At 43.6% G+C, this 17,813-nt stretch overlaps 1 protein-coding gene across 8 annotated transcripts in view; it reads left to right on the forward strand.

The window, feature by feature from the left end:
- The window catches only part of COL25A1 (collagen type XXV alpha 1 chain), a 580,731-nt gene that overhangs the window by 506,045 nt on the left and 56,873 nt on the right, over positions 1 to 17,813 (forward strand). For all 8 annotated transcript variants that reach the window (XM_045284160.1, XM_045284159.1, XM_045284163.1 and 5 more), the window contains 5 exons: positions 1,623 to 1,685; positions 6,597 to 6,665; positions 7,541 to 7,585; positions 14,832 to 14,876; positions 16,359 to 16,436. In XM_045284160.1, the coding sequence (XP_045140095.1) occupies positions 1,623 to 1,685; positions 6,597 to 6,665; positions 7,541 to 7,585; positions 14,832 to 14,876; positions 16,359 to 16,436 (300 nt within the window). The remainder of the gene's footprint in view (positions 1 to 1,622; positions 1,686 to 6,596; positions 6,666 to 7,540; positions 7,586 to 14,831; positions 14,877 to 16,358; positions 16,437 to 17,813) is intronic.

The following is a 17,813-nucleotide window of genomic DNA, read 5'->3' on the forward strand; positions in this document are numbered from 1 at the left end:
GAAATATTCATTTAAATATTTTATTAGACATGAAATGGTTATCCCTGACGTCTATGCATATAGTTCAATTTTCATTTTAGACCATGAAGAGATCCCTCCCAAAATTATTTGTTCAGAGTCTGTGCTCTGTGATGGGTATGGAGGGAGAAACTATTCACTTACAGAAATTTTACAAGCAAATGAACCCAAAGCGTTAATGTATTCCCTTTCCTTTTTACTTTTTGGCATAAATTTGTACTGTGATCACCAGAGTGACAGATAGGTCTGTTTGAGCTGTGTATCAATGTAGCATACCAATTAACAAGTAATGAATTTTTACGTTGGTGACCTCATTCGATTCCCTACCTCACACCCAAGACGTTATATAACTTATTTTTTTAATCCAATTGTTTGAAAAATGTGTGATGGCATTTGGACACATTTTGTAAAATATCTTCCTGCTCAAGCATCATCAACAAGGGCTGAAATCCCTGCCTGCAGGGGGAATGTGCTGCATCTAACAACAGGGACACCTGCCCCCTCTTTCCCCCCACCCCAAGGAAAACGTCAGAGGCAAGGCATTAGGAAATGTGGGAATCCAATCATTACATTTTTTGTTTGTTTGGAAATTCTGTTATAAATTGCTAGTAACTAGACTTTTAGGTTTGAGTTCTTACACTTAAAAATAAAATGCATAGATATTCAAGAAAATATGATCAGTGGTTTTCTCGGGATCACAAAGCTGAGGGTAAGATGAGGGCAAAGAAAAACTTTGTTCTCCTGCTGAACATTTCTTAAACCCTCTTCCCTAACTATATCCACTGTGTTCGCTGCCTATTGCTGCCTAGTATGTTATATGACAGTGCTTAAAACAAGTGTTCATTCCCCGTTAGCCTCGGGGGAGCAGGGATCTGAGCATGGTTGAACTGCGTGCTTCTCGCTCCGGGCTGCCATCAAGCAGTCCGCCTGGGGTGTGGTCTCGTGTGAAGTCTGGACCGGAGTTCTTTTCCAAGGTCATTCATGTGGCTGTTGCTGGCCTCCATCCTCACTGGCTGCTGAGTAAACGTATCAGCTCTGTACCACAGCAGGCCTTCTTCATGGATGAGAGTTCACTTCCCTCAGAGCCAAGAAACCAAGCGACAGAGAATACGTGAGGGGCCCCAGATGGAAGCCAGAGTCTTTTCACAACTTAATCTTAGAAGTGATACCCCACTACGTCGACCACCTTCTGTCATGGAAGTGAGTCTCTAAGTCCAGTCCACACTCAAGGGGTGAGGATTAGACACGGACTGGTATACCTGGAGACTGGCATCATTCAGGACTATCGCCCTTTATAGATAATGGATGCTAATTTGGTAAATGGCAAGAAGCACTGGACCACAGATGAGAAAAGACATTTTAAAACCTTTGTCTGATTTCTTGATCACTCTTACTGTCCCATCTAAAGTTTCTTGAAAGCTTAGCTTGTAATATTTTCATCGATCAAGGTCAATTCTAATTTATTTCATGATCATTAGTTGGATCTCATTAAGAACACTCTATGTGACCAACGGAAGGAAATCCTTGCAAAGGGAAGATGTCAGTTTAACTTTACTATTTGCTGCCAGATGCATACCAATCTTGTGTATTCCTCTTTTCCAAAGGGAGAACCAGGCTTCATTGGTCCTCAAGGGGAACCAGGCTTACCAGGACTGCCGGGAACAAAGGTAGGTGGAGTGTTTTCCCCTTTCTGTCTTTATGGAACTTCTTTCTGAATTTCTCATCTCAGCTTAAGGTAAGATGGGTCGACCTCATGATATAGATGGCCAGATATCTTTGCCTTATAGAAAAGTAAGGCAGCCTCTTCCTCCTGTTTCTAACACTTCTAAATGGGGATGTCATGTCAAGTAGAGTGATGGGACGTTAATTCCACAAAGTCTAAGTCCAAATGACAGAATGGTAGAATGCATGACACGTTCCAGTCATCTCCCATGTCTCCCTTACGCCGGTAAGAGGCACGTGCGGGAACGTGGCGGCCTTCTGAAGAGCAGAGAGCACCAGCAACACGTAACTCCTGCGCCTCATCTTTGCTTGTAGGATGTAATTGTAAATCAAGCATGATGACTATTCCCCGTCATGCCCTCAATTTCAAAGGTGAATACTGATGCCATATAGTGCACCCCAAATAGTCTGCAGAACAACTCCATCGTGAAAACCTTCTCAGGAGCCTCTACTTGGCCATCCTTTAAGGGCCCCTAAAAGCACAGTCTCTATGCCACCATGTGTAAAATCAATCCATCAGTAAACAATGTTGCCAGCAGGGCAGGCCTCTATTCTCTGTTTATCTGCCCAGCAAGATCTAAAAGTTAGCGCTTCACTCGTGACAGACTCATGAGTAAAGGATGGGCAACAGGAGAGGAAACCACAGCCTTTCATTTCTAAACCCATCGGAGTCGTGACCTCGATGTGGATTGCACCCACCGGGAATCAGGCAGGCATGCTTCCCAAGAGGTAGAGAAGGCACATGCACGGTCCTCCCCAACAGAGGGTCCTCGTTTCTGTTCAAGTACCCACAGCGCTACTAGGTTTTGCCCTAGGGGGTAGAACTAACACTTGGTCAACTTACACATAATTGCTGTTTAGAAGCCCTTTCTCTTTCACTTACGCAGGGGCATCGCCTGGGGGTGGCGGGAGAGAAGGGGTGACCTCAAAATGACGGCCTGTAACATTTTTTTACATTTCAGCAGAAATGTGTTATTGTTTTTGAAAATAGCCCTACTATAGTTGGTTACAACAGCAAAAACATTTTTCCCAGGCCCAGCCCAGCTAATACTCTATGCTCATTTACTTTTTGTAACTTCTCTGTGCTGGTCGGAGCTGTCATTATTACGCAGTTATCCTACTGCTGTGAACCATGTGGTTTCAGCTGCAGGTGCCGTAAACACGCACTGCTGTTCTCATTGCTGCTGTGGAGTTAGAGTTGCTCATTACTGTCACAGTTTCTGCTGTTTTAGCTACAGTACTTTGGTAATTAGCACTTATGGACTTATATTCATAACTTTTTGTTAGCTGTAAGTAGTAATTAAAGGAAAAAACTAAAACCAAATGCAATGCTCTCGAGCTCATTCTGACTCATAGCAACCTTCCAGGGCAGGGTAGAAGTGCCCTGTGTGTTTCCAAGGCTGGAACTCTTTAAGAGAGTTGAAAGCCTCGTCTTTCTCCAGCTGAGCGGCTGGTGGTTTCCAACTGTTGACCTCACCATTAGCAGACTAGGTGCTTAGATGCCACCAGGGCCCCGGTATTCATATAATCTGAGTAATAATACATTTACATCATTGACACTGTTTATCATGGATTAAACTAGGATAATAGACATTACTGTAGACTCTGTAGTCTGGTGTGGGAGGAGGCCATGGGGCGAGCTGCAGGGACACCCCGAATTGTCACACTGGTGAGAGGAACCCTAGGGACACCAATGCTCAGAATGAGCCATCAGGCTTATAAACAAAACAGGAGGAGTGTGTCTCCTTCAGTTTGAAGGTATTCACACAAGAAATGTGCTTCCTGGAATGAAAATCAGAAACAAAAGGGGAAGCAAAAGTGACGGGCAGCCCTATTCCTGTGGAAACGGTTGTATTCCATGTGTAGCCACAGAGCCAGGTAAACCAAGACAGTGCAGGGCCGTGGACAGTGGCAGAGAGAACCTGCTTTGACCAAGACTTGGAAATGGTGATGGCCATCTAGTTTGCTAAGCGAGCAGAAATAGAAAGAACACAGGAATAGAGGGCCGAGCTCATCCCTAAATCGATTTCCTTTGTTTGGTTTTAAGCCATGCGGCAATTTCAAATGAATCCACAAGAAACCTCCTCCACAGCTTCACCGACTAGATACTTTAATAACACACACTACACTAACCCCCTCCTCAATTAAACATAAAGAATGCACCGTGCCTTTTACGTCCTTGAAAAGAGAGAAGAATGGGAAATTTGTTTCATTAGTAATAGTTAGAAGTTAACTTTCAGGTGAATTGCCTATACATGATGAATTTAATACTCTGATGGAAAGACCATGATTATCCAAGAAACTGTTTGAGCCAACACTTCAGTTGTGTAGGCAGTCTGAGTCTGTAATCAAATCCAACTGCCATTGAGCCCATTCTGCCTCTACACACATACACATATATATATATATACATACACACACACATACACACCCAGCCAATGAGAGCTCATATGGGCTGGGAAAAAATGTTTTATGCATTGCTGCATCTTCCTTGACTAATAGAGCCCGGAACTAGACCTAGAACAGTCGAAGAGAGTGGAACTTCAGAAGAAGTATTTTAGGATGTTTTGAATGATTTCATGAATTCAGCAAATACATACACAGATATGTATAGACACACACACACAAATATACAGGTGTGTCTCCACCACTTGTCCGTCATGGCTTGTGTGTGCTGTGACGATGTTGGCTGTGTCACTGGTATTTTACGAACCCGCAGTGTCGCCCGAAGCAGACAGGCTTCAGCAGAGCTCCAGACTCAGACCAGAGTGTGAAGAAGACACAGGCTGTCCACTTTGGAGGAGTTAGCTGCTGAAAACCTTAGAGATAGCACGAGCACTTCGTCAGGTCCTGACGGCCTGCTGAATAGAGGCAGACGTTGTCAGAGATCCTTCCAGAAGATGAGTCCCTCAGGTCACTCAACACATGCCCGAGGAAGAGCTGCCTTCTCAAAGTAGAGTCAACCCTCATGGCGCCGATGGAACAAAGCCCGTGGGAGTAAAGCCTTGGGGACATTCATTTGGCGATGGGGCACAACTCAACATGAAAAGAAACAGCTACCAAAAAAGCTACTGAGGAGTGGATCTTGGACTGAACAAAGTATACATCTAGGAATATTGGAAGTCATTAAAAGTGAAACAGAATACATGAAGATCAGTATCCTTGGTGTTAGTGAACGGAAATGGGTTGATCCTGACCACTTGAATCCGAAAAGCCTACTGTTTAGTATTCTGGGAAGGACAGTCAAGAGGAATGGCCTTGCACTCCTTGTCAAAGGGGACTTTTCCAATGCTGTGCAGGTACTGTCGCTTTACCCGTCATGCAAGAAGCCAGGCACTTCTGTGGTGAGGCATCAAGATGTCACGAGGCAAGCTTTGAGAACACTCAGACTCTTGACCTAACAACTCCCCACTAGAAATTCATATGAATCAGAGTATCAAAGATTTGCGTATTCAAATATGTATTCAAAAATGGAATATTGAATTAATCTGTCTTAAAACACAGCTCTCCCACTTTAAAAGGTTTGTGACTTTGGAGGAATTACTTAACCTCTTTCAACCTCAATATGCCTGAAAGATAGGGCGAAAGACACTTACCTCCTTTGCCCTGAGGATTAAGTAGGATAATGCTTCCAGGCTGTCTGTGCAGCCCCTGGCCTCACCAGCAATAATACAAAACAAACCCTACCCGTCCTTCAAGAGAGTCCCTGGGTGATGCAAGTGGCTCATGGGTTTGGCTGTTGACCGGAGGTTGGAGATTGGAGTCCACCCAGATATACTCAAAACAAAGCCCTGGCCACCTGCTTAAGAAGGGCAGCCATTGAAAACCCTAGCCAGGGTGTCCAGTTCTGTTCAGACATACATGGGGGCCCCATGAGTCCAAGACCCCTCAGCAGCACGCGTCTGTTATCCTTTAGGACACGGATCCGGTCTTAGCTCCGTGTGGTTCGTCTAGGACCTTCTCTCACACAAAGCCTTGCATAGCTCCCCGATTCCTAGCTATTTTATTTCTATTGGCTCTCGTCTGACTAGATCACGAGCTCTTGGAAGGAAGCCCCAAGTAAGAAAGTCATGAGTGTAACAAAGGTGTACTCCCTAGATGCCTTTCCCCACTCTAAGCACTCCATGTTGGTTATGCGAACAGTACTCTAATGTTCTTCACATTACAGAGGAATCGAAAGCTTACAGAATCTAACTTATTTGCCTCAGACACAGCACTGGTAAATAGCAGAACCAGAAATAAAATCTAGGAGGTCAGAAGACAAACCCTGTGGTTTAGCCATTTTGCCACACATCTTCCCAGCAGTGCTCTTGAAAATGGCTGTGGAATGAAAATATATGTTCTTCCTAACTTGGTGATGCCTTTCCCAACTTCCTTTAAAGGCCCTGCTTTAGACCAACATACACCTGACAGGCATTTTCCAAAGCATTTCCTTACCTCTACAATGGGTGAGAATGCTCACCTCCTACAGGTGTTTTGATTATTAAACAAGATTCATGCATGCTATGATATTTGTACAGTCCTGGGTGCACAGTAACTAAACAGTGACTTTCTGCTTTGTAAGAGCCCTGGTAGTAGTGGTCATGAGTTGAACTGCTAACTGTGAGGTCAGCAGTTCAAAACCAGCAGCTGCTCCACTGGCGAAAGATGCAGCTTTCTACTCCCATAAAGAGTTAGCATCTCAAAAATCCACAGGGGTCAAGGCAGTTCTACCCTGTCCTCCTGGGAGATCGTAAGTCAAACTTACTTGATGGGAGTGAGCTTGTTTCTGCTTTATTGCTTTTATTTCCTCGGGGATTTATCTAGGAGAACGAGTGTGAGGGGTTGGCATTTACACGCTGTACAATTTGTGACAGGGTGAACGCGGGGCGGCTGGGCCTCCAGGAAGAGGCGAGCGGGGAGAACCGGGCATCCCTGGACCCAAGGTCAGTCACTCTCAACATTGGACAATAACACTCACCAGTCTGGCTATGTGTGCCACTTGTATTAAAACATGAAACTAAAATAAAATTCCAGAATAAGTATTAAACTATCAAAAACGCGCTCTCTCGCTCTCTCTCTCTCTCTCTCTCTTTCACACACACACACACACACACACACACACACACACACACACACACACTGAAATGTATACCAATCGGCTCTTTTCAAAAACAATTTTACAATTCAACTTTTCCAGTTTACTGTGTGCTCTGTGGTGAACAAATTTAATAACACATCCAATGTTAGAGGAGGCGTGTTGTCGTATTAACACTTTATCACTTGGTATGTTTTTAAACTTACCAAGAAAACTGTGGATATATGCTGTGGTTTCCACAGCAACGTGAGGGTGTATAACACCTTGAAAATATTAGAGCTGAGGATTTATTTGACTGTTCAATCTTTTATTCATCTAAACGTCCTCCAGACTAATGTGGCAACACTTTATTTTTATAACCCATCCTAAAGACACAGGAAATGATTTACTCTTTGATGACAAAAGAAATGTATGCGGGCAGCCATTGCTGAGACAAATGAGAATTACACACACAACCTTCCCCATCCTCTGATGGTTCGGAGGACGGTGTTCAGAAATCACATGGGAGGAAGGCAGATGTAGGAGCTAGAGGGTGGACCAGTGACTCTTGGGCAATACTTATGTACAGCGTTACAGTAACCAACAATATAGAGAGCCATATACTGAAGCCATTAAAATAGAGAGTTTCCGTTTTTCCTCATTATCCTGAGTCACTGCTAACTTCTTTTTTTGTTCTTATCTCCTGTCCTTCCTCCTTCTCATCCGCACATTCTCCTGTAATAGGGGAAGCAAGGTGAATCAGGAACTAGAGGCCCAAAGGGGTCCAAGGTCAGTACCATCACCGGATAACCACTTCAATGTGAGACCATCCAGGGCTGTGTGTGTTTCTTCTTTCTCAGAGAAACCTGTTTTAGATTGAATTCTCCACACCAGGGCGTTGTAAGAATTTCTTGCCTATGATGGTATCTCACAACAATTGGTGCGTTTCATCTTGTTTGGTTGTTGTGTGTTCTTGTATTTCAAACTATTCTTGAGAAGAAATTTAATTTCCTGTTTCATAAAAATCACTGCTTCTTGGGAAAAGCTAAAGTTCTGTATTTCATTTAAATATGTATTATGGAATCATGCTCTTTATCCCCTGGGAATCTTTGTAGTAAATCTCCAAATTATACTTTGCTTTTAAATCAGTTGACACCTTTCATTGAATTTAAATGTGATCACCTATTCAAATTCTTTTATCATGGCCTTTATAATATCCACAAATAACCTATACATTATTAGCGAATCGTGTTACTTACTAATAACGGAGACCATGGATGGAAAACTGATAAAAGCAAAGAACATTTGTTTATTCTTCATCCCAGAGTAAATGTAATTGTTATGGTCTGTGTTATGAACATAAACGTGGATATAAAGGATTGTAGTCCTTTTTCCCTGCTATCTTTGCTGTTTTCTGCCCAGTTTGTAAGTCAAAGGTAAGTCACTAAGTAGTACCACAAACTCACAGAAACCTTTAGTAAATGAAAATATCACATTGTGAAGCAACATGTCCTCCACCTTTGGCGTTTTCTTTGGAAAGCTTTTTTTTTTTTAATTAAAAAAAAATCATTTTATTAGGGGCTCATACAACTCTTACCACAATCCATACACACATCAATTGTGTAAAGCGCATTTGTACATTCATTGCCCTCATCATTCTCAAAACATTTTCTCTCCATTTAAACCCCCGGCATTAGGTCCTCATTTTCCCCCTCCCTCCTCGCCCCTCCCCTCATGACCCTTGATAGTTTATAAATTGTTATTTTGTCATATCTTGCTCTGTCTGATGTCTCCCTTCACCCACTTTTCTGTTGCCCATCCCCCAGGGAGGAGGTCACACACAGTTCCATGTAATTGGTTCCCTCTTTCCTACCCACTCTCCCTTTACCCTCCCTGTCTTGCCACTCACACCACTGGTCCTATAGGGCTCATCCGCCGTGGATTCCCTGTATTTTCAATTCCTATCTGTACCAGTGTACATCCTCTGGTCTAGCCAGACTTGCAAGGTCAAATTCGAGTCATGGTAGTGGGAGCGGGGAGGAAACATTTAGGAACTAGAGGAAAGTTGTATTTTTCATCATTGTTACATCGCACCCTGACTGGCTCGTCTCCTCCCCGAGACTCCTCTGCAAGGGGATCTCCAGTGGCCTACTAATGGGCTTTGGATCTCCACTCCGCACTCCCCCCATCATTCACTATGGTAATATTTTTTGTTCTGATGATGCCTTATACCTGATCCCTTCAACACTTTGTGGTTGCATAGGCTGGTGTGCTTCTTTCATGTGGGCTTTGTTGCCTCTGAGCTTGATGGCCGCTTGATTACCTTCAAGCCTTTAAGATCCCAGACGCTATACTTTTTGATAGCCGGGCACCATCAGCTTTCTTCTGGAAAGCTTTTTTATTTGGGGGAATGAACTCTAAGGGGGAAAAAATCAGTGTGGTAGGGTGTATGGGGTAAGATTTCCCAATTACATTATGCTTGGACAACGCTTGTTAGCCTTGAAGAATGAGCAGGTGATTGGCACGAAGATAAAATAATCCTCAGTGTAGGTTTCGTGTCCTTTTCTCACCAATGCAGCTGGAAATTTTCTGAAAACATCTTCCTAATAAGCCTCCCTGGTTGTCCTATTTCCTTTGAGAAAATCTATGAAGACTGCCTCTTTGAAGTCCCCCCAAACAGTCACTATGACCTTCTGAGCTAATCTTTCTGCATTGAATTGGACCTATTTTTCTTTTAAGATACCCTGATGAGACTAGGACAAATACATTACCAAGGGAACTTGTCTGCAGCCATCTACTGATCACAGTTAGGTGCCATCGAGTCAGGTCCAACTCTTGGCAAGCCTTTGAACACTAACATGAAATACTGCTCATCCTGCAGCATCCTCACAACATTTCTTATATAGGAGGCCGTTGTTGCAACCACTGTGTCAATCCACCTTGTCCTGGGTATTTCTGTTTTCCACTGACCGACCTTCAACTTCGCCAAGCCTGATGTCCTTCACCAGAGCCAGGTCTTTCCTGATAGCATGGCCAAAGTGCAAGTTTCACCATCCTCACTTTTAAGGAAAATACTAGGTGGATTTCTTGCAGACGGATTTGTTCAGTATTCTGGCAATTCATGGTACAGTCAATAATCTTCCCAGCACCACAGCTGTTTAAAGGCCTTGATCCTATAAGAGTCTTTATTCATATGAGGCCATTGCAAATACCATGCCTTGGGCCAGGTGCAGCTTTTGGTTCTCAAAGTGGTATCTTTGCTCTTAACACTTAAAAGAAATATTTTGCAGAGAATTTGCCTAGTGCAATACCTTATTTGATACCTTGACTACAGGTTCCATACAAGCACAATTGAGTGTTCTGGTATTCCCATTCTTTGCACCACAGTTTGTTATGATCCACATAGTTGAATGTCACCATTAATACAAAATAGGCACACATCTTCCTAGTATTCTCTTTCAACTATGGCATCAGCAATGATATCCTTGTTCCACATGCTTTTCTGAATCCAACTTGAATTTCTGGCCCCTCCCTGTATTGCAGCAACCATGTTTTTAAAAATCTTCAATCTCCAGTGTTTGGAAGATGCATTAAAAGGATCTCTTCCAGTCAGTTGGCCAGGTAACTGTCTTCCACATTTCTTGGCATAAAGGAGCGAGTGCTTCTAGTGCTTCATGAGCTTGTTGAAACATTTCCATTGAAATCTTGTAAATTCCTGGAGCCTGGTTTGTCGCCAGTGTCTTCAATGTAGCTTAGATTTCCTTCTTCATTAACCTCAGTTCTTAGTCATATGCCATCTCTTGAAATGATTGAACCTCAACCAATTATTTTTGGTAAAGTGACTCTGTGTATTCCTCTCCTCTTCTTTTGATGCTTCCCACATCACTCAATAATTTGCCCATAGACTCCTCCAATGTTACAATTCAAGGCTTGATTTTCTTCTATTCTTTCAGCCTGAGATAAACTGAGCATGTTCTTGCCTTTTGGTTCTCTGACTCCAGGTCTTTATACATTTTATTATAATATTTTACTTCATCTTCTTGAGTCACCATTTCAAATATTTTAGCTCTTTTATTAAATTTCTTTGGTTTGCTTTAACTACCCTGCATTCAAGAGCAAGTTACAAAATCTCTGATGACATCCACTCTGGTCTTTTCTTTCTTGTCTCTTTAATGAGCGCTAGCATTCTTTGAATGGAGCCCTGATTGTGTAGTGGTTATGCGTTGGGCTTTCTACTCCCATAAGCAGTCACATTCTCAGAAATTCACAGGAGCAATTCTACTCTGTCCCATAGGGTTCCTGTGAATTGGAATTGACTCGATGGCAGTGAGTTTATGTTCTTGAGATACAATGTTCTTGACATCATCCCATAACTCCCATGGTCTCGAGTCATTAATAGTCAATGTCTGAAATCAATTCTTAAGATAGTCTCTAAATTAAGGTGACCAGATGTCCCGCTTTTGGCAGGACAGTCCTGATTTTTGGCGTTTTAAAAAAGTCCTGATTTTTGGAAAGAATGCACAACAAGCTAGGGAACAGTCTATTTGGTCCATATAGACCAAATTTTTAATCAAGAACACACACACACACACACACACACACACACACACACACACCGGTCAATGGTGTCCCGCTTTAAATCTGGTCACCTTATCTAAATCCAAGTGGTATACACTCAAAGCTATACTTTGGCTTCTATTGAGTTGTTTTCAGTTTCAACTTTCACTTGCATATGAGCAATCGATGATCTGTCCCGTTATCAGTCCTGGCTTTGTTTCGGCTTCTCTATCATCTCTTCCAACAGATGTGATGAATTTGATTCCTGTGTATCCCATCTAATGAGGCCCATGTGTGTGGTTGCTGTTTATGTTGCTGAGTACATATATGTGAATGAAATTGTTGGTCTTGCAAAACTTCATGGTATCTGGCCTTTTCCATGGGATCTTCTGTCCCGATCAACAGCTCCATTTAGGTGCTGGGGGCCCCCTGCTCAGGTCCAGGGAAGTCAGTGCGTCTGGGGTAGACTGGAGAATGGAAGGCTGGAGAAGAGTATTAAGAATCCCCACGGACCACCAAAAGAACAACCCGATCTGTGTGGGGAAAAGTACGGCCAGAAATGCTCCTCAGAGCACTTTGTCTCGTGTACCTTGGACACGTTATCAGGACAGACTGGTCCCTGGAGAATGACATCACACTTGGTAAAGTAGAGGGACGTCGAACAAGAGGAAGGCCCTCGCTGGACAAGATGGATTGACACAGTGGCTGCACCACGGGAACAAGGGCGAGGATGGCGCAGCAGGTGGTTCCTTCTGTTTCATGCAGGGTCACGTGGGTTGGAGCCAACTTGATGGCACCCAGCAGCAAGAACATTAGGGAAGTTGAGGAGCCTTGCTGGGATAGTGGTTATGAGTTTGGCTGCTTAACTGAAAAGTCAGCAGTTCAAAACCACCAGCCACTCCACTCCACAGGAGAAAGGGGGCTTTCTACTCCTATGAAGAGTTAGTCTTCTCAGCACTCCCCATGTCTAAATAGATGGCAGGAAGTGTGATGCCAATATGAGAGCATTGTGTTGGCGATGAGCTCTGAAAGGTTTTGTGGGTTTTAAGTTTGAAGTACCCCCCAACCTTTTATTTTAGGTTGAAGTCTGAAGAATGTTTGTTTCCCCCCTCCCATTGATTGATGGTTGTCATTGTGTTGTAACTGACATAACTAAACACATGGCTCTGCTACGAAGAGATTGTGCCATGAAGGTCTTTAACTTAAAAAAAAAAACACATTTAAACAACAACAACAAAACAAAACCTCTGTTGTATCGTCTCCAACTTCATTTCCATCACCAAGACCATATTTTCAAACTAGTAATCATTCCTCTTGGTTTCTAACTTTTGCAGTCTGGTTACTGATCATTTTGATGGTGTTGTCTTATGTGTGACCAATTTCAAACTTGGCGGAAGTTGGTAGAATTCTTTGGCTTTGTCCCCGTTGACTACAGTGGTTGCTGCAGAAAGATGGGGCTTTCTAATCCCCAAAGAGTCACAGTCTCAGACACTCACAGGAGCAGTTCTACCCTGTCCTGTAGGGTCACTGTAGAGCTGGCATTGACTCAATGATGGCAGTCCGTGAGTGAGTTGAGGGTGTGTTAATTGGTCTTCCGGGTGGGATTATGGATCTTGTCCTATCACTGAAAGCATTTGACTGTGAGGTAGATCTTGAAATGTCTTTTTGACCACACCTGTGATTCCATCCCTCTTCAGTAGGCCATTTCCAGCACAGTGGGCTGTACGAGTATCCTTTTCAAACTGGCAAGTACCAGTGTGTTTCAGCTCACTTATGCCTATGTATAACTTTTCATTTTTGACAATTCTCATTTTCTTAGATTCCATGGTGATAAGTAGTAGTGTTTTCAGCCGTTGCTTCTCATTTTGAGTTGTGCCCCTTTAGTAAGGAAGGTCCTGAAAGCTTTGCCCCATCCACACCATTCAGATCAGCTCTGCGCTGCCTTGGGGAGGCACCTCTTGCCCAGGTGTCTTTTCAGCCCCTTCTGCCCTAAGGGATTCAGCTTCCGACCCTCTGTCAGACCGTGTTCTACTGATTTTATGAGGTGGCTCATTTTCCAACCTGTGTGCTGGTTCCTTCTTCCTAGTCTGTCTTAGTCTGGAAGCTCTGAAGAAATCTGTCCACCATGGCGGACCCTTTGATATTTGAAACACGAGTGGCATGGGTCCCAGCACCAAAGCAACACACATGTCACTAGGGCATGACAAAATGACAGGGTGGGGACTGATCATAGAAGCATGTTCAAACACTTAAAAGTAATCATAAACTCATGCGTGTATGAACTGGAATGCTAGTAGCAATATTTTCTGACTTACTGTACTAGGTAGTAAGACTCTTCCAGTTTGTCATCCTGCCTAAATTTGAATAATAGTTGTATTAACTGGTCTTCCTTTCAGGCTTCTGGATATCAACCCAGACAGATCTTCAAACATTTTTTGAATTGCGTAAAGAAAATGGGCTCTAGAAATTTAAAGTACTTTAAGAGATCCTTCGGATCTATACAACTTAAGGCTCTTTCTTTTTTCTCTCTAAAGTTTTGAATTAGCCTTCTGAGCAATGTGCATGTTCTTGGACAGGGCAGGTGCAGTTTGGGATTTCCACTCTTCCCGGCGTCTCTCCAGCTAGGGTAATGGCCCCATCTTGAGCTGGACTGTGCTCCCCCCAGGCCTGCAGCCCCACCAGCCTGCTCTAGGGTTGTGTGGTCTACTCCCGCCCCTGCTGCCTGAAGTATCTGTAAGATTTCCTGCAGGACCCTTGGGTGATGCAAATGGGTAACATCCTGAGCGGGTCAAGGGAAGGTTGGAGACGCAGGTCCCCCCAGAGGTGCCTTTGTCATCTGCCTCTGGAGCATCAGCCATTGAAAGCCCCATTCACGCTGACATGCGTGTAGTCACAACGAGTCACAGTTGATTCAATGACGGTCTGTTTGCTTTTTAATGTTTCTTCCGTCATTGCCGTTAGAAGAAGACCTAGCTGGAGATTTTCCTCTTCTAGTTCTCCAGAGGAGTGTCCATTTCCGCCTTTCCCGATGGATCTATACTTGTCTTCCCAAAGAGCAGTCATCCCCTTGCCTTGCTCTTTTGCCTCTTGACCTCAGTGTTTCCTCACACAATGCCCACAGCACGACTTTGTGGGGAAGATGAAATCCTACCTTAGGAGCCATCGAAGGCACTTGTTTGTTTTGGGTCTCCCACGTGGGGAGAGAGTACCATGTATGTCATTGTTTCCGGATACTCTATGATCCGGAATGGAGGCTGTAATTCTCTGCAAATGGCATCTTGTTGAAGCGTTGGCCATTTTGTTGTTGTTGCTGTTGTGTTGTTGATGGTGGTGGTTTTTCCACATCAAACGTTTATGTTTATGTTAATGTTGTGGCAGGAGGATATAAATCTATTCTCAGATATGAGACATTTCTAGCCTGCTGACTCATCACTAATTAGAGGTTTTTTTTCTTTCTTTTTCTCTTCAATGGGTAAAGGGTGATCGTGGAGACAAAGGGGACTCTGGCACCCTGGGACCAAGGGTAAGTGAGCCTTTCATGTAAGCCTTTGCCTCCCACCAGTCTTTGAAAGCATGCACCTGTGTTGCTTTGCAGAAAGCCTCTACGCCAGTGGTTCTCAACCTGTGGGTCGTGACCCCTTTCACAGGGTCGAACAACCCTTTCAAAGGGGTCGTCCGATTCATAACAGTAGCAAAATAACAGTTATGAAATAGCAATGAAAATAATTTTATAGTTTGGGGGTCATCACAACATGAGGAACTGTATTAAAGGGTCACGCCATTAGGAAGGTTGAGAACCACTGCTGTACGCTAAGACCCATCCGAGAGGAGTATTTGAGGCTAGCTGCTAGATTTCTACTATCCTTACCTTTGTCTCCTTACTTTTTAAAATGTCCTCACCAGAAGCAATGAATGTGGAGATTCTCACATATAAAATAAGCTTCATGACAAGAATTTCTAAGGACTCCTCCCCAGCCTCAACCCCTACCATCTACTTTCTCTCTACTACATGAGAAATAGCAAGTCTCTCATCATCCAGCTAAAAGAGAATTTTTAAATTAATTCTGTTAATCAAAGAAAGAAATAATCCATATATTCAGAGCACTGGTTTTTGTTTTTTTTAAAAAACAAGCAAACAGGCAGGGCATTAAGGCCTGAGTAATGGAAATTATCAAACCCACTGCCATCCAGATGGTTCAGACGCACAGGGACCCTCCTTAGAACCTCGGAGGCTGTAAAACTTTATGGGAGCAGACAGCCTCCTCTTTCTCCCACAGAGCAGCTATTGGGTTCCCAGTGCTTGGCTCAGTAATCTAACACTTACCCAACAGCACCACCTTAGGGTGCATATAGTCTCCTTTTTGTTCCCTATTTAGTTGAATAAGATTCTCAGATGTCCTGGTGGTGCAGTGGTTATGAAGAGGGATCCTAACCTCAAGGTTAGCAGTTCAAAACCACCAGCCACTCCGCAGGAGAAAGTTGAGGATTTCTACTCCTACAAAGATTCCGGTCTTGAAAACTCACAGGAGAAGTTCTACACTGATGGCAGGAGATTCCTGCTGGGAAATCCAAGTTTTATCCCTTAAAAAAGGGGTTGTTGGTTGCCTTCAAGGTAATTCTGACTCATAGGTTTAAACTGCCAACCCTTTGCCTGGTAGTCCGATGCTTAACTAACTGTGGCATTCTATCCTTTTTGAGTATAAGAAAGAAATCTGTGAGTACAGATAAGTAGGCAGATATTATGAGTTGTTTTAATAAATACAGATGACACCAACAATAATTTGCCATGTGGATGTAACCTGTTACAGGTGGGAAATGAGAAGTGGCATGCCTCTTTTGAAATGAGAACAAAATTTGAACATTCTTATTCTAGGGAAGCAATGTATATCTAAGAGCCCAAAGTTGCTGTTTCTGGTTTTTGTTTTTGTTTTTCCCCACAGCGCCTTCTATATACTATCCTAATTCCTATCGTTTTACCTTGGTTGGTTCGTTTTGGTTTTGGTAGGGTCCACCTGGTCCAAAGGGGGATCAAGGAGCCACCGAGATCATAGACTACAATGGCAATCTCCACGAAGCCTTGCAGGTAAGTGATGCTTCTCCTCCCTGACACGAACAATGGCTATGGTATTAGCTTCCACCCTCTCTGATCTCCAAAAACTCCACTGCACAGAGCCCACTTTCTCCCTGTTCCTTCTATCATATCCCTTTCTCCCTGCCCAGTTTATCTGCTTTAGTTCCCGGCTTTTTCAATATCCCACTTTCAGCAAGCTCTTTCCTTTCCACCTTCAAACATACTTACATGTTGTCAGGCATACACTTTGTATCAGTGTGGCCAAGCTTTGCCTCCTTGCTTGGAGCGAGAGCTGTATTTAGCAAAGCCCATGAGCACCCAGTAGGATTGGAGCTAGCGCTGCCTGGGTTCACATCTCTGCCCACCTGCTTGCCGAGTGTGTGATCTGGCAACTTCCCTGTGCCTTGCTTTTCTCATCTGTAAATTTAGTTAAAATGGTAGCAACTTTGGAGGATTTTTGTGAGTTGCAAACAGTTCAAAACAGATGAGAGGGTTTCAAAAGCTGTGTGGCAACGTGGAAGTGAAAGGTAATGGAATTTTCCCACAAATGTTTTGAAGCCCCATGCCTTATGCACTGAGAATAGAACTTGTCACGTGGAAAGCCCAGTGGGAGTATTTGCAATGCTGCTACTCTTCCATTTTGAGGCCTCCATTGATGAAAAGAATCATTAAGCATGTCGTTTGACTTCCCTATCCCGCATCCCAGCCAATCTTTCCATAGGTAAACCCTAGTGCTGTCTACTCCAGTAGAGTTACAATCTTGGAAACCCACGGGGAAGTTTTACACTGTCCAAGAGGGTTGCTATGAGTCAAAAGTGACTCAGTGACAGTGAGTTATCATAACCCTATTGAAGCTGCTCTCACACACGTCTACAATAATGTCAAGGTCAAGCTCATGGCACCCATCACCCTTCACTTGCCTGGGTCATTTACAGGACACCACTTCCCTTTTGAAAAACTTTTTTGACCTCTCTAATCTCCTACTTTGATTTCTCTCAATTGTCTTCTGTGTTCAATCCACTCGGCCTTGATATTTCCAACTGCATGATCCAGCCCCGGATTCTTTGGTATCCTCAAGTCTCTGCTGTTTCCTCAGTGTAATCACTTCCTCTGCGGCTCCCCCTTTTGGGACACCCAGATCCTTTCTCTTGTCCAGCATTGATTGGCAGGTATCCCCAGCTGCCAGCAAGAGTGCTTCCAGCAGAACTCCATCCAACTTCCACTTGTCCCACTGGTCAAATATAGTCATTTTCTTCACTAACCATTTTGTTTGTGATACCATGGATCTTCAGATTTCTTGGGACAGAAACTTGAGTCCTTCATCCAGCTCACCAGTTGCTGCTATTTCTCTTTCAAAGTGTCCGTACAAGTGCCCATTCTTTCCATTCC

Source organism: Echinops telfairi, unplaced genomic scaffold (genome assembly GCF_000313985.2).
Source record: "Echinops telfairi isolate 266 unplaced genomic scaffold, ASM31398v2 ScPeMD7_7468;HRSCAF=8506_0, whole genome shotgun sequence".
In the NCBI taxonomy this organism is placed as follows: Eukaryota; Metazoa; Chordata; class Mammalia; order Afrosoricida; family Tenrecidae; genus Echinops; species Echinops telfairi.